At 45.0% G+C, this 20,788-nt stretch overlaps 1 protein-coding gene across 3 annotated transcripts; it reads right to left on the reverse strand.

Moving 5' to 3' along the window:
* Positions 1 to 453: 453 nt before the first annotated feature.
* Positions 454 to 16,906, reverse strand: LOC146338940 (uncharacterized). 3 transcript variants are annotated; one of them, XM_084813134.1, is made up of 7 exons: positions 16,719 to 16,828; positions 16,469 to 16,558; positions 9,836 to 9,887; positions 6,381 to 6,568; positions 5,039 to 5,197; positions 3,771 to 3,881; positions 454 to 2,066 (listed from the first exon to the last, which is right to left on the reverse strand). In XM_084813134.1, exons 2-7 carry the CDS (start codon positions 16,505 to 16,507, stop codon positions 1,947 to 1,949), a joined length of 669 nt encoding a protein of 222 aa, XP_084669260.1. In that variant the 5' UTR covers positions 16,508 to 16,558; positions 16,719 to 16,828; the 3' UTR covers positions 454 to 1,946. The 3 variants fall into 3 exon arrangements, with proteins under 3 accessions (XP_084669260.1, XP_084669257.1, XP_084669258.1); XM_084813131.1 differs by lacking the exon at positions 16,469 to 16,558 and having other exon boundaries at positions 16,719 to 16,906; XM_084813132.1 differs by lacking the exons at positions 16,469 to 16,558; positions 16,719 to 16,828 and adding an exon at positions 11,111 to 11,806.
* Between the last annotated feature and the right edge of the window lie 3,882 nt (positions 16,907 to 20,788).

A 20,788-nucleotide genomic window follows, 5' to 3' on the forward strand; every position in this document is an offset into this window, starting at 1 on the left:
CAACCTAAATTTGGTTTCCAGGACCTCACGACTACATTCCCCCACATCTTTGGTACCAACATGGACCACAACCACTGACTCCACCCCAGCACGATCTACTAGGCCATATAATTACAGTTGACAAGGAGTTGATAATTAGGGATTGAGGAATTCTCTTGGTAGTCAGGGAAGGAGAAGGTCTGCTGATTGGTGGGTGGTATTATAGAAGGACTAGGAGAAAGCTGAGGAGCAAGTGAATAGCTAAGGCCTGAATAGTAAGACATTCCTCCTCTGTGTGGGATAACCATACGTGGCTGGTGAAGATCAGGAGTAGGGAGCGGGTGGCTTTGCTATGCCAGGAGGTTGCCCTATGATCTTGCCAGAAGAAGGTTACACAAGCAGGCATTAAAACCCAGATAAACTGTCCAAGCAGTGAGAAATGAAGCTAGAGGAACTTTGAGAGCCAGAGAGAGAGAGACTGTACCCAAGAGCTGGACCTGGCTGTGAGTGTATTTGACTGGGGTGAAGGTCTAGGGAACTTGGCCCGGGGTTAAAGGAGTCATTAAGAGGCTTGTATCAGCAACAGTGTCTCTTGAGTACTTAGGAAGTGACAGCAGTCATTCTTTTGAAAAGCCCAAAGTAAATACAGTATTCCTTTATGCACAAAATATCCCTTTAATATATTAACTTGTTTAATAGTTCCTCTTGTCTCTCGTGTTGGTGCCCATCTCACGTCCAAGCCTCTTATACCAAGCTCCTAGGAGGTTTTTTAAAGTATTCTTAGAGAGCTGGTGGCAGCAGAAAAGGGTCAGCTTGTGGAGTTATAGTGGCAGAAAGTTCTTTAGGCCCTGAAATATAAGCATTTGCTAAAAAAAACAACAACAAAACAACCCAAAGGTGGGATTGCCCAGTGAAGAGATAGTTCTCCCATAGGTGGTGGCAGGAGCTCGAGGATATCTCCCTCCCTGTATTAATTCATGTAAGGACTGTACCACTCATGTCAATCTCATCAGTCCAGGAACATACGAAATGTCCCGCTGGATCAGCCGAAAGTTGTTTCCCACATGGCTGAACCAGACGTCTCTGTGAAGGTCACAAGCAGGGCAGGAAGCACCACTGTTGTTCCACAGCCCAGCAAGTGCCCGTAAACCTCCACACTGTAAACCTCCCACACTGTAAACCTCCCACACTGTAAACCTCCCACACTGTTCTCCCCTGCCCCCCATAGCATGCTAAGAGACATCACACGAATGAGAACTGTAAGGATTCGGTTGAATCCAATTATGTACTTTCTGATTTAAAACCATAAGAAGAATGAGCATGATCCCATGAGAGATGAGTTTTAAATAAGTAATGATTGTATTGTGTTCACCATAGCTCATAAGAAATTTAGAAATGCAGTTGTGTCAAAAGATGTTATATAATGCATAAGTAAACAGGTCAAATTATGAAAAGGTCCAGGTATCCTTAGAGGTTGCTGTCATATGAAGAGTAGTGGACTTTTCAGCTGTCAATGCAAACCATGATATCTTTTCAATGACCACCTTGTCTTTATTTGCATAGTCACATAGATAGATAGATAGATAGATAGATAGATAGATAGATAGATAGATAGATAGACAGACAGTCAAACTGAGTAGGAATCGGGGGGGATCTAAGTCTTGCTTTTTTATGGATAGTACAAGCATGTGGATCATCCTCTACAACCCCTGTTCAAGAAAGAACAGGGCAGCTGGGGATATTTGCTGGAATCATGGATGAATAAAGAGACCCCCTTTTTGGCAGAACACTGAAATTAAAAAGGTAAATTTCATGTTCATTATTACTCAGTGGGACTTACTCCCAGGTAATACGATTGCATTCTTATACAGCAGAGAAAGTTGATGAAGACATGGCGAGTCAGATATTTGCATTGCCTGTGGTGAGGGGTTTCTCCTGCAGTGCAGACAAGGAGACTGTTGGGTGTCTCACCAAGGAAGGGAATTACCCTTTCTGTCCACAAAAGTGCCGTTGTCTTTCTCAGAGAGATGGGCAAGCGTGTTCAGGATCTCTCGTACACTGAGCTCCGCTGAGAGTGGGGGTGCTCCCTGGAAAGAGAGAAGAGGCGAGTGACATGAGAACCTGCACAATGCCCAAAACAGTTACAAAACATGGGCATCATTGACCGAGAGCACAGTTCATAACATCCATGCACTATCAAAGGCAAACAGGGAAGCATTCTCAATAGCTGCTATACATGTATTCCATTTCTGTCCTATCTCCCTACGCATGTTCTCTTTATATACCTCCACTTGTTGTCCCAAAGGTTTATCGCCAAATCCTAAGAATAACCATGAGTATTGTCCCATTCCATATTCAGCCAGTAAGGAAAGAAACGATGAATATAAAATAACTGGAGAGCATTCATTTTTATTTTTTCTTCATCAGTTGGCTTCCAGTCTGTTTTCAGGCTCAATTCAAGGTGTTTGTGATGGCCATTAAATTCCTAAACCACTTAGGGCCAGTGTATCTAAAGGAACCTCTCCTCTTGTATATACCTGCTCACACCCTTAGGTCATCTTCAGAGGCCTCTTCTAGCAGCCTCCTTTAAAGGAAGTTAGCCGGGAAGCTACAACAGAGGGCCTTCTCAGTTGTGGCACCCAGTTTATGCAATGTCCTCCCCAAGGCAGCTCACCAGTGCCTACATTGTTATCTTTTCAGCACCAGGAAAAGAACTTCCTCTTCTCCCAGGCATTTTAGAGTCTTAGTTTTTAAATTATATGGGTGTCTTTATATATCCTTATATTTAAATAATTAAAACAGGCATTGGTCAACTCACAGGAGGATTCCTTGAGCAAATCCATAAGGCTCAGATGTTTCATAATGCAATACAGGAAGAAGAGGGCAACATAGGACATCTTTAGTAGTCCCAGGCTCTCCGTCCGCCCCAGAGCCATTGTGCTGCTGTCCCCCACCCCAGTGGCTTGTTGCATTACCAGCAATAGCATGCATGATCTGGGCCCATCAATGCCTTGCTCTGAGGGGTCCTTCCTCAAAGTGAGGCCTTATGGGTGAGGTGACCATAACGACCACTTGTCCTGCTACAGCACAGGCAGTCTCCAAAACCACCCCACCCAATGTTTCACTCTGAGGAAGGACCCCTCAGAGCAAAGCATTATTTGGGCCTGAGAGACACTCTGGAGAGCTGTGCTAGCCACTCTCCTGCAGGGACCTTTGCTGCAGCAGGAAAATGACTGGTGGGGCTCTCTGGAGCTCCATCCAGTGCCTCACTCTGATGAGTCTTGGATTTAGGCCTGGATTAAGCCCTGAAAGACAAAGAAATGTGTGGGTGCAGTAGTAAGCAAGTACACTTCCTGGGAGGAGCCGTGGGTTGGTGGTAGAGCCCCTGGTTTGCATGCTGGTCCCAGGTTCGATCCCTGCGTTCTCCGGGTAGGGCTGGGAAAGAATCCTGCCTGAAACCCCGGAGAGCTGCTGCCAGTCACTGTTGACAATACTGGGCTAGATGAAACAATGGTCTGACTCAGCGTAAGGCAGCTTCCGATGTTCCTACGGCATTGCGCAACATCGTTTCTGGACATGTCTTTTGAGGCATCAGCCTTGGCCTCCAATTTCCAGGATTTGTGGAGCCAACATGAGATAGCCTTACCTCTGCTCTGCAATCAGCAGGTTTCCCTCCCCACAATGATAAATTAATTACCCCATTATCTGTTTTGACCCTTATGTAGGCCGAAGTAGCTACATAAATCCGACAGCCTCTGCATAGAGTTGACATTCCACCATGAATCACCTACCAGCAGATTTCCCGGGTCTGATTGCACCCACCCGGGATGCACAGCAACGCAGAGGATCTTGTCTTGGGCATATGCCAGGGACTGGCACTGCGTGAGCATGTTCAGAGCGACCTGGGAGGGAGACACGCAAGAAGCAGGGGGTGAATGACGCATCTCAGTTCCATAGCGTGGCAGCAGGTCAAAAGAAGACCTCTGTGGGACTAAGAGATGGCATTCAATGTTCTCCCTCGGGACAGACTATTTTAATTGTGTGTGTGTGTGTATGTGTGTGTGCAGTGTACATACAACCCTGGAAAAAAAGGTATCCCTGCAGAAATATGAGTTTGCCTCTAAAAACAACAACAATCAGGATAATCACAGGACATTTTGCTACCTTAGGCAGAGCAGCAAAAGGCACCCAATTCCAGTCCCTTAAGTCACGGTGCTTAGTATGCAAGGCAGGTTACGCTACTTTGGCATCTGAGGCAGAAATCTCACAAGGGTCTGTCCTGCTCCCTAACAGTAATAAACTACATGGGTGATCACTATGATGTTCTTGTGATATTCTGTTATTAGTGTTGGGAGGGAGGGAGATTCTTGGCACAAACGCTCATATCTATGTTTGAGTTGGCTTCTTTGATCTGAACTGGATTAAATGCATAGTGGAGACCAGACTAGAAACCCAAATTTCGCATGGCATTTCAATTCCAAATGCATGTGAAATTTTGGAAACCTCCAAGAACTGGAGTAAAATGCCCTCTTCTATACGCCTATGAAGTCATGGAATGGGTGGCAAGCGAAGCAAGGGTGTAACATTTTGAGAAAGGGAAAGGGGAGAAAGTCTCAAGATTAATAATACATATTATTACTCTTAAGCTTCATAGTCCCTTGGTGTCTGTTCTTTCCTTTCTCTGTGTCTTTGTTCTGCATCTTGATCTATCCCCCTCCCCTTCTGTCTCTCAATGTTAGGAATAGGTACCTGGGATTACAGTGTGAGATGCAGACTGAGATGCAAAATTCAAATGCAGTTTCTAGAACACCTTTATTTAGACAGAATGCAGTTCAGTTCAATCCATTCACACTTTCTACATTCACTCACATAGTTAACCCACGTTGGATCAATTGAGCCTGATGGCCAGCCAGGCTGTACACTCAGAAGCAAGTGTTATGCTGCGTCCAGCTGCTTCTTTGGTGTTCTGATCTTTCTCAAAGTTCTGTTCATTTGGGGGTACCTTAAATACTCTTTCTCTGAAGCTTTTGCACATGCCTGTTGACTACATTTTCCATACCTTGCTGCAACGGTAAGAGACACCATGTGCCAAATGCCATCCGAAGATAGTTGACATGCTGCCAATTTTGCTGCTTATGTTGACCATGGCTGCTTTGCTGCAGCTCATCCCTTCCTGGGGGCTTTCCTGAGATGCCTTCCTCAGCAAGGGCAGAAACTCCTGGAGAAGGGGAGAGAATTATCAAGGACAGCGGCAAACTGTGTGGGGAGGACTGAGCATCTTTTTATGAGGTCAGAGACTGCAACAGGAGAGCAAATGTGAGCCCAGCAGTTACTCTCCGGAATACTCTTGTGCTTTGTCCAGGTGGCAGCAGCTACTTCCAATCTGGCTTCAACAGGTGCTGGCTTTCCACATCACTGCTCCTCCATAACCACTAAGAATCCACCTGTTGAATTTCTGTCTGTCATGCAGCCATTAGATTTTGGTCATGTATGATGGGCCTGCTCAATAATAAATTTTTTCTGGACCAAGGTAGTATATATATAATATCTACAATAATTCATCTGAATGTACCTCTTGATCCCTTAACCATTTCGTTAGGACATTAAGGTGATCACATGAGCTCTGACTAAAGAGTACAACTTGTCAATAATCCCAGGGCATAGTGTGAAAACATGAGGCAGACACCTTGCTGAAGCTAAGCAGGTTTGGGTCTGGTCAGTGCTTGGAGGAGATGCCACCTCAGAACCACATGTAGCCACCTGGAGTTCCATGATGGAAGAAAGGTGGGTTATAAATAAATAAATAAGCACAAATTAGCTGGAGCTGAGAGGGGTGTGTGTGTGTGTTTATACTGTAATCATTTCTGAAACCTACCTCTCTAGCCATGTAGGTGGACTTCAATTAATGTTGCTCTAGGTGTCACCTTGGAGTATATCTATCTCTGAAGCGTCCTAATCCAACCATCTAGTGAAAAAGACTTGTGTAACTAATGGACCTTTTGTTCCCAGTTTTCTGAGACAGAGGATCCTTTTTGCCATTTATGCAAATTATGGCTGCAATTTGTGCAAATTAAGCATATTACAGCCTGAATTTGTGCAAATTATGGCCGGATTGTGCACAAATTCTGCAAATTGCAGCCACAATTTGCATAAATGGCAATTTAAGAAAAACAACAACAACCCAAAAATCTGCAAGCTGGCCTGACTCGATTTGCATCAAGTCTAGGCAGCTGGTTGGTAAGCGAGCCGAAGTCCGGGGACCGAGCTGATGATAGCTCAGCGAACTTCACCCCTCGGATGGATTCCTCTGACATCCCTAACTTGCATCAAGACACTGACTCCCAAAGGCTCTGCAAGTTGATGAGAAGTTTCCATGAAGAAGAGCCATAGGATGGCGTTACCTGGCTCACCACCATAGGACCAATCACATTGGTCTTGTATGTCTCAGACATTTCCTCCGGTGCCTCTGATTCCAGAGGACATGGCCTTGCAATCGCAGCATTGTTTATCAGCAGATTCAACCCAATTCCTTTCAGCTGCTCAGTGACTCTGGCTGCAGCAGTCTTGATGCTGGATGGCTCAGAAAGGTCTACAGCAGCAAAGAGAAGGGATTTTAAAAGGATGAAAGTGAGCCAGGATCAGCCCTGCAGGCTGCCTGCAGGCTGCATTGTTGTTGCTTATCTTTGCAGCATGCACTCAGTGTGCTCCAAAAATGCAGCAGAAGGAGGATTACTTCACCCAGCACATTTTTAGGCACACACACAATAACGTATTAAATAGAGCCGGAAAAAATCGTATCTAATGTGCACATGAACAGTATATGTTTGCCAGTATGAGTATTATACTGATATATGCTGAGTCTTCCTGTCTAAGGAAAGCACAGTAGCAAAGGTTTTTAGTGCTGTGTAATATGTGAAGCCGCGGTGGCTTAGTGGTTAAGACGCTGAACTGCAGACTGGAAGGTCGGCAGGTCAGCAGTTCGAGACCCGAGTGCTGTGTGACGGAGTGAGCTCCCGTCTTCAGTCCCAGCTCCTGCCAACCTAGCAGTTCGAAAGCAAGAAATTGCAAGTAGATAAATAGGTACCGCCACGGCGGGAAAGGTAACAAGCGTTCCGTGCACCTCGGTGTTCAGTCATGCCGGCCACATGACCACGGAAGCATCTTCGGACAGCGCTGGCTCTTCGGCTTAGAAACGGGGATGAGCACCGCACCCTAGAGTCGGACTAGACTGGTTGGGGACACCTTAATATGTGAAGCAGCCCTGGCTTTTACAACCTCCAACATTTGGTCCTCATTGTGGGACGCCCTGCTGAAATGAGACGTTGGCTTTAACCTTTGAAGCCCTAAACAGCTTTGGATCTGGTTATCTAAGGGACCACCTACCTCACTATGCACCTGTCAAATTATTAAGAGCTGCAGGAGATGATCATTTGAGGACACTAGTGTTCCTGGAGGGCCGCTTGATGGGGATACGTGGCAGGGCTTTCTCCTGTGTCACTCCCGAACTGTGGAATGCACTCCCCTCAGAATTACAACCATCCCCACTCTCTTTGCTTTTAGAAAATGTGTCAAGACACAACTTTTTAATGGTATTTATTTATGCTACGGCTGCGATGGCTTAGTGGTTAAGACGCTGAACTGCAGACCGGAAGGTCGGCAGGACAGCAGTTCAAGACCTGAGTGCTGTGTGATGGAGTGAGCTCCCGTCTTCAGTCCCAGCTCCTGCCAACCTAGCAGTTCGAAAGCAAGAAATTGCAAATAGATAAATAGGTACCGCCTCGGCGGGAAAGGTAACAGTGTTCCGTGCACCTCGGTGTTCAGTCATGCCGGCCACATGACCACGGAAGCATCTTCGGACAGCGCTGGCTCTTCGGCTTAGAAATGGAGATGAGCGCCACACCCTAGAGTTGGACACGACTGGTTGGGGACACCTTTACCTTTTTATTTATGCATACCAGGGTGGCAACAAGCCACCCTGGCTTGTTCTAGGGGTTGTTCATACCACAATGGGTTGGTGTGTCATCTGAACCCTGAACAGCTGTTTCATTGTAGGTTGTAGGAATCAGTCAGTGAGCTGCTCAGCAAAAGTAGAAAAAAACTATTCTTGGTGACTGCACCCATCTGTGCTGCCTCAATCCTCTCTCGCCAGTGACTGCCCCTCCAACGATGCACAAACAGCACTTTGGAGGGGTTGTCACTCATTTGGCAATCCTTTTTATTATTTTTTCAGCCCCAGAAATTTGCACAAATGAGCTAATATATATTTTTAATTTTTTGTAGCCCCAGAAATTTGCACAAATGGAGTCATAGTTTTTAAAAATTATTATTACACATATCAGACAGCCATAAGTGCACACTTGCGGAAGCTGACACCCCCTCCCCCAAAACCTGACCCCGTTTGCGCAACTTTCTGAGGCCAAAAAAAAAGCTGGGAAACTAAAACGGGTTGCGATCGGAGCAGGGAGGGAGACAAGATGGGCAGCCAAAACGGGTCCTGCTGTGGAGGACACTGGGATACCGTCCGGAGGAAGAAGGGGGAAGGAGTGGGAGAACAACCCATGGTGAGCCTGATGGTCTGTCAGATGCACCTTGGGTTGTTCTGTGTTCACAAGCCACACTGCGTGGTTAACAAGCCACCCTGTGGTAAATGTCTTAGGTTCAGACGACACGTTAACTCATAGTTCAACAAATAACCCACAGTTCAACAACAACCCATGCTCAAACTACTGAGTATGGGTTAGCATGTTGTGTGAACAGCCCCAGTATCTCTTTTGGGGGACAAACACAACAATAATGCCCAACTATGGGCGTCTTCAAAAATCCATACAAAACTTGATCGCTGTTATCATTTGGTCACTCAGATTTTGGTGACTCGCAGCTCAGCGTGTGAACAGCTTCCATTGAAATGTGCTGTCTTTCAGAGTGTTATGAAACCTCTGTGGTCTTTGATCTGTGAATGCCCTTTCACACATACAATGCATCATTTGATATTACAGATATGCACATTTGTTTTTTGGTGTGTGAAAAGGGCCTGTCTCTACCAAGCGCAAAAACATGGGTTGATTAAAGAGGAAGATGAGAAAAAAATGCAGATCTGCCTGAGAAGGCCTCTTAGCAACTTCTCACAAGATAGTTGTGCTATACATTGGGCTCTTTGTGAGGAAGGGCAAGATATAAATCAAATAAATAAAAGGTAACTGTCTTTTTAGAATTTACAGTACCTATGTTATGTCCTTGAACTAAAGAACAACTGAATTGATTCACTCCTGTTTGGTTATGGAGATGGTGTCGGTCTATATCAGAATACAAGGTTCACCACACACACACACACACACACACACACACACACACACAGGTTTTCTTTTTCGACTGTCAGTCAACATTCCTTGGCTCCTTAGCATGCTCAGTACTCATTGGGCATTTTTTGTTTTTTGTTTTTACCACATACTATTTTTGTACTTAAGCAAATTTTGGTGTTCCTTTGAGCAAATTCATATGCCCTTCTTGTTTCTTAGTAGCTGTTTTGTCTAAATACCTGTCGGCACTCATCATCTGAATTTACTGCTAGGGGGAGTGATTATCATGTCTATTTGCTCATAATGCACACCGACTGCTCCAACATTTGGAATTTATAATAACAGAGCAAATCCTTCCTAGCTATATGTTAGTTTTCTATATTTAGAAACAGGTCCCAAAATTTCCCAAGCATATCTTGAGTCCTGAAATTCCAGCTGAGGATCACAATTGGGGGACCAATGCAAATTTAATCTGCACAAAAGGAATATTGTCTTGAATCTCAGCTCTTGTCTGCAGTGATGTAGGGATGGGGAGGGAAACTGGGGGTCCAAGCACATACCCAGTGGGATGATGGCGATTTGCTGGTGTTTGGCAGCCAAATTCTTCAAGTCCTGAAAGATACCCAAATCATAAACTTACAATGAAACAATTAATTCCTGGAGAGACCGGGTAACTTGAGAAGAGACAGGAAGGGAAGATTGGACAGAAAGAGGTTCTCCCTGATTTCCATTTTCAGCACAGGATGCATTTGTTTCATTGTTCTGTCTCTGCAAAAGTGTTCTGCAGTAAATATGTCAGCCTGATCGTTATTTTTGTGCTCTGAGTGGGGAGTCTTAGAAGAGCGTTCAAGATCATGCATCTGGGGGGAGGGGGGAGTCTGGAGGATTCCTTCCTCACGATCAGTAACCCAGAGTGTTATTCTTTAGAATCATTTCTCACAATCAGATGAGTATTTTCTCCCTTTTTTCCAACATATGCTAATAAGAACAAATGTCACACTCTAAGCACTCTGAGCCAGAAGGAAGCCCCAATGAGCAAAATGTGATTTACTGCTTGGTGACATCCATCCCATGCGCTGTTATTTCAGAATATTTAATCTGAGTTATTCTCATAATTTCCAGTTTCTTATAGGATTATTGTTCCTCCTTTTAAATTCTGCTCACATCAATGGGTGGGAGAAATCAGTATAATTTCTGATCATTCCCCCTAATTCTAAAACGGAAAAGAGGGGGTCGAAGCACAGAAAAGGGCAACTAATCTGTCAAGCCGTTGACACAACATGCTAGCCCACACTCAGTGGTTGAGTGTGGCTTGTTTTGAACCATGGGTTGTTTGTTGAACTGTAGGTTATCCTGTTGACTGAATGCAGTCAGGATGGCTTGTTAACCATGCAGTGTGGCTTCTTTTCTCGAACAAGCTACCTTGAGAACCCATGGTTTGCTGTTGGTTGTTCAGGGTGGTTAGCAAGCCATAATGCATGGTTAACAAGTCACCCTGGCTGTGTTCAGACAACACAATAGCCCACCCTGTGGAAAACGTGCTGCATTCAGACAACACTCTAACCTATGGTACAACAAACAACCCATGCTGCAAAACAACTCACACTCACCGAGTGTGGGTTAGCATGTTGTGTGAATGGCCTCTGTGTTTAAGTGAACTATCCCACAAGTACCAAATTGTCCCACAAGTACCAAACCTACCTGAGAATGGGAAGTTAAAAAGCTCACAAGACATCTCCACTGCCCTGGGCACAATCCCCTTAGCATAGGATGAGGGGGGATCCCATGTAGAGGCACCCATCCAAAGGTACATCTGCCTCTAACCAGGGGCTCACCTGGGCACGTGGTCCCTCTGGGTCTCGGCAGGTGGCAAAGATCCATTCTGGCCCATTGCTTTTCCCCAGCAGCTGCCTGACCAGCTCCAAGCCGATGCCCCGGTTGGACCCAGTCACCAGGGCACTCCGCACGTTCAGCATTGCCATCTCCCTTGCCAGCCCAGACCCAACTGGAAAAGCCCTTTGCCAGCCCCACCCGAGATTATCTAGCCACAGTTCCTCATAATTACCCAGGCCTGGCTTGCATAAGATACTTGACTCTTATTTCATCTCAGGCACATACGTGGCAATAGTCATGTGCCAAAAACTGCCCGCAGTACAACCAAAAGGAACAGAAACAGGGTTGTTGTGGGGTCTGTACAAGCACTTCTGCAAGAGGCTGGAGAAGGAAGGCTTGTTGCCTTGTTGGGGAGGGAATTTCGCAGACTGAAGAAAGCAGGAATCCAGACGCTCTCCCCTGTGTTTGGCTAATTATGAAGATGGGGGAAGAAGACAAGCTTTAGGATGGTAATTTTGATCCTGAGATCATCTGAATATGGAAGAAACAGACTTGGGGGGGCTGTGAGAGCTTTTTGGAGGTGGGAGTAAAACAAATGCAGAGAATGTAGAAGAAAGCACATGGAGAGTTTTGAAAGAGCAACAGGGAGCTCCAAAGCCAAGGATTGCTGTGGCTTTGGGGAGAGATTTATGTATGTATGTATGTATGTATGTATTATTTCATTTCTATACCACCCAATAACCGAAGCTCTCTGGGCGTTCACAAAAATTAAAACCACAAAGTACAGCATAAAACAATATATGAAAGCTTAAAACTACAACAAAAAAGTACAACCAGCATAAAGCCTAGCAGCAATGCAGAGATTTAAAATACAGATTTAAAACAGCAGAGCTAAAAGACCAGAGCGCTAAAATGCTGGGAAAATAAAAAGGCCTTCAGCTGGCACTGAAAGAATACAACGTGGGGATGATGGGGGAGGGAGGGGTGCGTGCAAAGGGAAGGTGAACTGGCAGGATTTAAAGGAACCATCTGAGAACAGAGTCATTTGGAGAGGAAGTAGGGATAGGAGCCAATTTTGTGGTTGTAAAGGACAAAGAAGGCAGGGACCTAACAGAAGCAGATGGATTAAGAAGAGGTGGAAAGAATGCACAGAAGAACTATACAGGAAAGATCTGAATGTCCCTGATAGCCATGATAGTGCGCTCACTGAACTTGAGCTGGACATCCTCGAGAGTGAAGTCAAGTGGGCCTTAGGAAGCATTACTAACAACAAAGCTAGCAGAGATGACGGTATTCCAGCTGAGCTATTTACAATCCTAAAGGACGATGCTGTTAAAGTGCTGCACTCAATATGCCAACACATTTGGAACACTCAACAGTGGCCACAAGACTGGAAAAGGTCAGTTTACATTCCAATCCCAAAGAACGGCAATGCCAAAGAGTGTTCAAACTATCATACAATTGCGCTCCTTTCACATGCCAGCAAGGTTATGCTCAAAATCCTACAAGCTAGGCTTCAGCAGCATGTGAACCGAGAACTACCAGAAGTATAAGCTGGGTTTCGCAGAGGCAGAGGAACTAGAGATCAAATCACCAACATTCGCTGCATCATGGAGAAAGCAAGAGAATTCCAGAAAAACGTCTATTTCTGCTTCATTGACTAGGCTAAAGCCTTTGGTTGTGTGGATCATGTTGTGTGGACAGCGTAGTAAGAAGCAGAGACATCACCTTGCCGACAAAGGTCCGTCTAATCAAAGCTATGGTTTTCCCAGTAGTAACGTATGGCTGTGAGAGCTGGACTATATGGAAGGCTGAGCGCCGAAGAATTGATGCTTTCGAACTGTGGTGCTGGAGAAGACTCTTACGAGTCCCCTGGACTGCAAGGAGGTCAAATCAGTCCATCCTAAAGGAAATCAACCCCGACTGCTCATTGGAAGGACAGATACTGAAGCTGAAGCTCAAATAATTTGGCCACCTAATGCAAAGAGAAAAGTCACTGGAAAAGACCCTGATGCTGGGAAAGATTGAAGGCAAAAGGAGAAAGGGACAGCAGAGGATGAGATGGCTAGATAGCATCACCGATGCAATGGATATGAACTTGAGCTCACTCCGGGAGGGAGCCGAGGACAGGAGGCCTGGCATGCTATGGTCCATGGGGTCACGAAGAGTCGGACACGTCTTAACGACTGTTGCGGAATTAAGATTGAAGCTCTACATGAAGTTATTTTTCTTTCCTGCCTTTCCATACATAACCTCTAGAGTGGTGCTGTGGTATAGCAGAATAACACAATTACACTGGTGAGGACTTGCACTTTGTTTCACATTGGCAAAAAATACTCCCCCAAACCCTACAGAATTGCTTCTAAAAAGCAGAAGCAAAACTGGACGGTGATGATATTCATCATCCAAAGCACCCATAAACAACTCTGAGAGAGGAATGATGAGTGCACAATAAAAGCTTTGTCTAGAAAAGCTCTTCATTCATGGAACTTTAGCAGAGTGTCCAGTTCTCTTCTGCAGTTCTCCTACTGCACACCTGAGTGCATATGTGGGCTATAAATGATATTGATCCATACTAATCCCTGTTGACAAGCTGCTTGGCACAGAGCATGCATTTCAGTATTTCTGCAGCAAATGGTGTGTTCACTTTAAAAGAGTCAGCCTAGAGTGGAGATATTGATAATTAAGCCAGTGATCTTGCCTGAAGGGAAGCAATATTAAGTCATGTCTAGATTTAGTAACGCCACTCAATCAAGCAGCACTTTCCTCATGAAATTGCTCAGACACAGCAATCAGAAAACAGAGATGGAAACACACCTCAGGCACAGAGTGATATTCCTCCCGGTGTGATTCAGTCACTGACTGGGAACTACATTATGCGACCACAAACAAAAAAGCATGAAAAATGAGTATAGTTACATAAGGCAATTGGGAAGGATGTCAGCAAATACAACTGGAAGGAAGAAGGAATAGCACATTCTTCAGAGAGCAGATCATGGTGTATTTATTGAAGACAAAGGCACAGCTAATCAAATATTTGCATTGCCTGTGGTGAAAGGTTCCTCCTGCAGTGCACACAAGCAGGTCTTTGGGTGTCACACCAGGGAAGGATTTTCTCCTCCCAGATCACTAAAGTGCCGTTGTCTTGCTCAGAGGGACAGGCAAGCTTATTTAGCATCTCTCACACACTGAGCTCTACGGTCGTGGGGGCTGTCCCTGGAAGGAGAATAGGAGAGTGACACAAGGACTTTTACAGTGTAGAAAAGAGTGACAATGCATAGATAACATCAGCTGAGAGCACACTTCAAAAATATCCATGCACCATCAAAGGCAAACAGAGAAGCATGCTCAAAAGCTGCTATACACATATCACATTCTGTACCAGAGGATTGGAAAGTAGCCAGCATTACACCAACTTTTAAAATGAATCCAGGAAATTGCAAGCTTACTATCTATTACAGCAAACTGGTAAAAAAGCATTATTAAATATAGAATTAAATAGAAGAACAAATCTTGTTGAAGAAGAATCAGCTTGGCTTCTGCAAAGGGAAGTCCTGCCTCATTGACCTTTGTGAGTGTCAACAGGCACATCAACAAGTGTCAACAGTTACGAGGATAAAGGTGATCTGATAGGCAACCCCTCGGAATTAAATTACATAATGACATGGCATCATTCCAGGGGCATGTGGGGGAAATTTGTGGCCAGGAGGTGGTCACTGAGAAGATCTTTGTGATCATAGTTGTGATAGCAGCAACAACAACAAAAAGGAAAATAGAAAGAAAAAAATCTCTGCCATTGCCACCACCCTTAAAGACTCCTCAACCCTGCACCAAACTTGCAAATACTTTCTAGCCATGAAAGAAATCTTGGGGTCATAGTGGATAGCACAATGCAATGCTTATTCTGTGTGATTTAGCAGAGAAAAGGCACATTCCTTGCTAGAGATTATTGGGAGGATAAAAAATAAACATGCCAGGTTCAAAATGTCTTTGTACAGTTGTATTTTGAATTCTATGTGATGGCTGCCAGCTTGGATAACTTTAAAAGAGGATTAGACAGATTCATGGAGGATGAGGCTATCAATGGACACTAATCATGATGGCTATATATTGCCTCCAGTATGCTTCTCAGTATTAGTTGCTAGGGAACACAAGTGGGAGGCTGCTCTTACACATATGGCTTGCTTGTGGGTTTCTCACTGGGGCATCTGTTTGGCCACTGTCGGAACAGAATGCGGAACCAGATAAACCTTTGGTAGGATCCACCAGTGTTCTTCATACATTTTTATGAACAATTTTTGGTTACCCCATCTCAAAAAAGATATTGTAGAACTAGAAAAAAAAGTAACTAAAATGATCAAGGAGCCGGAGCACATCCCTTGTGCAGAAAGGCTGAAATATTTGGGACCTTTTATTTTTGAAAAAAAGGCATGTAAGGGAGGATATTATGATCTATACAATTATGCATAGTGTGGCGGCCATGGATATTAAGTGTTTTTTCTCCCTCGCTCATAATACTAGAATGCCGGGTTATCTGATGAAATTGATTGGCAGGAGATTCCATACAGAGAAAAGGAAGTACTTCTCCTTCACACTGTGGTCCAGTTTGCATGTAACAAGAAGCCAGCCCACCATGGTGGAATTTCCCTGCAGGGCTTCTTGTTGCTGCAGCAGCCCCATTTTGAATAATCAGGGCACAGTGGGGGCACACAGTAGCTGGTCATTACATGCAAACCCAGCCAGGGTGGGTTGTTGGGGTGGTTGGCTTCTTATGGTTGTTGTTGTTGCTGTTATTATTATTATTAACATTTCTATACCGCCCAATAGCCAAAGCTCTCTGGACAGTCTAAAAAGTTTAAAAACATTAAAAATACAGTATACAAAAGTTAAAAGCCATTTACATTTTTTTTAAAAAAGCATACAAACAGACAATATACACAGGAGAACATACTGTATATCTAAACAACTTCAAACAAGCAACTTCAGGCAAACAACCACAACCATAAGACAATCCAGGACCGATTAAAACTCATCATATGCTGCCAAATGCCTGGTTAAAGCTGAACACATTTGGAAGTCATGCAATTGAGCAAGGATATCATCTTTAATTTAGTCCAATCTGGTCTTGTACTGAATCTTTGTAATTGATATAGAATGGGATGGTGAAAGAGCTAACATATGCATTTGAGAAACAAAGCATTTTTTCAAGCGGGGTATAATTAAATTGTGGAATTCACTGCCCAAAGATGTCCTGGCGGCTACATGCATAGATTTTGCTTAAGGATTTGGCAGATTCATGAGGTTTATGTCTATCGACAGCTATCAACCACAATAGCTAAGTATAGTAACTCCATGTATACCTCGGGGGACAAATAGCACAGGATGGTCATGAGCTCCATGGAACATCTGTCTGGCCAGGGTTAGGGATCCAACCAGGATTCAGCACAGAGCTGAAATTAAAAATGGGCATCAGCACACCTAACACTGTGCTTCTTATCGTTTTTGACTTAGAGAAGGTATTTCAACAAATTTGAACTATCAAAGAGTTTATTAATTTAGGTGGAAGCCTTAGTAGTTAAATCCATTTGATGGCCTCTATGAGTCACTTACCACAGTGATGCCCATGTCTGTCTGCACCCACCCTGGATGCAATGCAATGCACAGGATCCGGTCTTTGGCAAACCCCAGGCACTGGCACCGTGTCAGCATGTCAGTGCAGCCTGGAGAGGAGACAAACCAGAGGGGGAAAGGTGAAGGATGCATCTCAGAATGGCAGCAGGTAAAAAAAAAAAAAAAGGTGTTGTGGGTTTAAGAGATGCTATTTAATGCTCTCACCGCAGATTACTTTTATTAAGTTTGTCAGTGAAAAGTACACATAGCCCTGAAAAAAGCTAGTCACTGCAGAAAATAGAGTTTGCCTCTAAATAACAACAACACTGCCACCACCATATAAGCAAACTTACACTTCAGAAAAGCCATCGATGTATGCTTTACTATTTCATGAACATGCAAACAAAGAATCAGCTGGAATTCTGAACAAGGCCTCTCTGACAAATCTCAAACTACAGTAACATGCCAGGACCACCTTCTGGAACCTGGTCCTCCAGGAATTTATTTTATTTATTTCATTTCTATACCGCCCAATGGCCGAAGCTCTCTGGGCGGTTCACAACAATTAATTGTTAATCATTAATTAATTAATGACCAGAGCCACCACATGATGAGGTGCCTTCTAACTTGATCTCCCCAAAGATGGCCCTGAAGGATACGGTGTTTGATGTTATCAACAATCACTGAGAGATCTAGGATAATCAAGAGGGTCACATTCCATATGAAGGGAGTCAGCCAGGGTACCCAAAGCAAGTCCAGTCTCCAAATGGGGCTTGAATCTAGACTGAAATGGATCCAGATAATTAGGTTCATCCATTCAGGATGGGACAGAATAAAAAGAACAATGATTTGGCTCTGGGAAAGGGAAAGAAACTGTTTCCAGATACGCTGCTCTAGACAAACCCACCCATGTTCTCAAGGGTCCCGGCCGCAGTTCTTCCCACTAGTTAAGCAGGAAGGCTGCACTAAGTAGCTGGAGCTCTGACCAAATAAAGGTCAAAATGGGAACAAATTTGCACACATACACACACCATAGAAAGGGGGTCTAAACAGGAGGTTATCATTTGTACAAGGCCCTCCTGAAAAGAGAGATACCTATCCTTGGGTGTGAATAACCCATTCCTGAAGCTGAAGGTTGGGGCGTGTCAAAAATCCTGGGTTTCAGCAGATGAAGGGAAAAGACATCTGTTTAAGAAGGGATTGCAGTGGGTCTCGGAGGTGAGAACCTAAGTGGCCACACTCAGATGAGACTTGGCAAAAAGTGGTGCAGAAGTGACGGAGCGGTGGTGATCCGTGTCCTTTTGGTGGTTGTCTCTGGATGTGCCCCTAGGACTCCAGAGCTTGTCCTACTCTGAACAAGCTGGTGGAACTCCTCCCAATGGGAGGTAGGAAAAGAGGCCAAGGTGCGACTGATCAAGTGTACTGGTGTCAGTGGTTTCAGCAGTAGGAGCCAGCTACGGTGGCCAGGCTTTTAGTAACTGCAGCAGCATGGAACCAACCTAGTAAGCAAGCTCAGTCCCCAGCACTGTCCCTGTGGGCCTCCAACAGCACCCAACAGCTTGAAACTCTCCACTCCCAGTCTCCTTCAAAACATATCTTTTTAATAAAAACCTTGAAGAGGGTTGAGGCGCTAGGTTCTCCTTCCTGTTCCTGGCCTGCCACTGATCAGCTGCTGGGCAGACAAGCAGAGAAGTTAAGAGTTGCTTCCTGGCCCTGTCCGATCTTCCGTCAACACAAAGCTTCCCCCTCACGGAAGTTTCCAGGTCCTTTTCATGATGTCGTTAACCTCCAGGGCATATCCAGAGGTATTTCCTGGTTTTTTCGCTCCAAAAAGATCTGGAACGAATGAACCATTTTTAAAAGCTGGAACGTAATGTGACTGAAACAGCCACTACATGGCACTGTTTCACCGGGGTCTATGGAACCTTGAAAATTAAAAGCTTCCCCTCTCAGCAATCACATGGTCACTGTCTGGGAGCCCACGATAAATGGGGAAAAGCTCCAGAATGGGAGGACTGCGGGGGGTTCTTTAGTGTAAAGTCAACTTTTCTCTTCCCCACCTCTTTACCTCGCAGTTTCTCCCCCTCCCAGCTTCTAGCCTTCCTCTTTCTGTCCCTTCTATCCCATTGCTTTGCTATTTTCACCTCCCTCCCAGCTTCTAGCCTCGCTGTCTCTCTCCACCACCTCTTTACCTCGCTGTTTCTCCCTCCCCCTAGCTCCTAGCCTTGTTCTTTCTCTCACTATTTCCCTCTCCTTCCCAGTCCCTAGCTTTGCTCTCTCTCTTCTCCTCACTCCTTTATCTCACTGTTTCTTCCTCCTCCCAACCTCTGGTCTTGCTCCTTTTCAATCCCTTCCCTTCTCTCTTCTGCCAACACAAAGCTTTCCCCTTTGTGCACGCTCTCTCCCTCTCTCCACTCCTAGCCTCTAGCCTCACCCTTTCTCTTCCCCACCTCTTTACCTCGCTGTTTCTCCTTCCTCATTGCGAGTCTTGCTCTTTCTCTCACTATTTCCCCCTCCTTCCCAGCCCCTGGCCTTATTCCTTTTCTCTCCCTTCTCAATCCCTTCTCTCATTCTTCACACACACACACAGCACCTTCCCTGATGAGGGTTCTGATGGCATAGGAGGAGGTAAGTGAACCAGGTGGGGAATGGAATAACTGAGCCTGGGGTTGAGGTAGGGCCTGATAAATGCCTCCTGGAATGTGGGGGGAACGTGCCCCTCTGCATAGTGTCGTACCTCTAAATGGACTAGTCTACAATGGCTTGAAGTCATTAACCAAGATGGGCAAGGACCAAGAAAGCATGTTGTAGGATAGACTTTTCCAAGAACCTTGTCGGCATTCAAAAGTGAGACAAGAAAAGCCAGCTCTGATGTTAACTCAGCCGGTCCTTTGCCCTTACATGACCAATGTGTCCATACCTTGCTGCAACGGTAGGAGATCATTTGTCCAAGTTTTGCACCTGGCAACTGCCCAGATACATCATGGCAAACATAAAGGGAAACAGATGTGCTGAGGGCTCCAGCCAGGTCCTGCCTAGAAGGAGTCTGGAGAAAGATTTCATGTAGTGTGGCTGAGAAAGGGAGTTAGTAGAAGGCAGGAAAATGTACTGTAATGAGACTGGGGGGAGTCAGAATGATCTTTCGAGGTCCCAGTAACTCTTTTCTTTTTCTTTTTTAATGGTTTGGATACAACCATTTAAACTGGTGATTTAAATCAGCCAAGCAAAAACATAAAAGGTGTATTTTTTATTTTTAACTCATCCATTTTTATCCACTCTGTTTGGACAGGTCTTGCCTAGACATTTCTTGAGTGTTAACTAAATGGCTATGAGCTGCTGTGGATCAGAAAGGCGAGAAGACACTCAGGGCATCTCTATAGCAGCCTAAACTCCTGCATTTAAAATGGGGCTTTCTGCTTCCGTTTTACATGTAGGATCACAATGACTCCCTTTTTCACCTGCTTCCTTCCCCCCCTCCCCTTTCCCCCTCCTTCTCCCCTTATCTGCATCTTCCATTATCTTTCGCTGGTTTTGCTCCTCTCCTTGCCACTTTTCCGCTTTTCATGGAGGGAACTCAAGCAGAACACAACAGGGTAATTTGATAGCTCTATCTGCGATCTGTTTAAAAACGGAACAAAGGGCATTTAGTGCAGGAGATGCCCTGGCGGGTTCCGGTGTCATGTAAAGAAGAGCCTGCAAACTTCCGTGAGAGAGCAATCTCCATCTCAGGATAAAAGCTCCGTGTGAAGAAAGCCTCAGACCATTTGAAATGAGTGTAAGAGCAATAGAAGCAAGAAGTCGTTAGTTGCATTTGGAAGAGTCTAACAGACAATATCAGGCTGGGAGTCAGAGGTGAACTGGAGCTCTGGGGGCATCTTTGGGGTGCAAGAGCCCCTCACAGACTTAATGAGGGAACAGAAATCTGTTGGGATATTAATGCTGTGAATCCCCATCAACTGTGGCCCTCCAGGTGTTGTTGGAGTCTAACAACTCCCATCAGCTCCATCCAGCATCGCCACTGGTTTGGGATGATGGGAGTTGTAGTACAGCAACATCTGGAGAGCCACAGG

Source organism: Heloderma suspectum, chromosome 8, assembly GCF_057233095.1.
Source record: "Heloderma suspectum isolate Gila_16-S chromosome 8, 16-S_ref, whole genome shotgun sequence".
NCBI classification, from domain to species: Eukaryota; Metazoa; Chordata; class Lepidosauria; order Squamata; family Helodermatidae; genus Heloderma; species Heloderma suspectum.

Coding starts and splice junctions, on each gene's coding strand:
- LOC146338940 (XM_084813131.1), bottom strand. CDS start 16,871: ATGCATCCTTCACCTTTCCCCCTCTGGTTTGTCTCCTCTCCAGGCTGC. Junction 6,569..9,835: donor AATCGCCATCATCCCACTGG/GTATGTGCTTGG, acceptor TTGCTGCTGTAG/ACCTTTCTGAGCCATCCAGC. Junction 5,198..6,380: donor GTCCTATGGTGGTGAGCCAG/GTAACGCCATCC, acceptor CCCCTTCTCCAG/GAGTTTCTGCCCTTGCTGAG.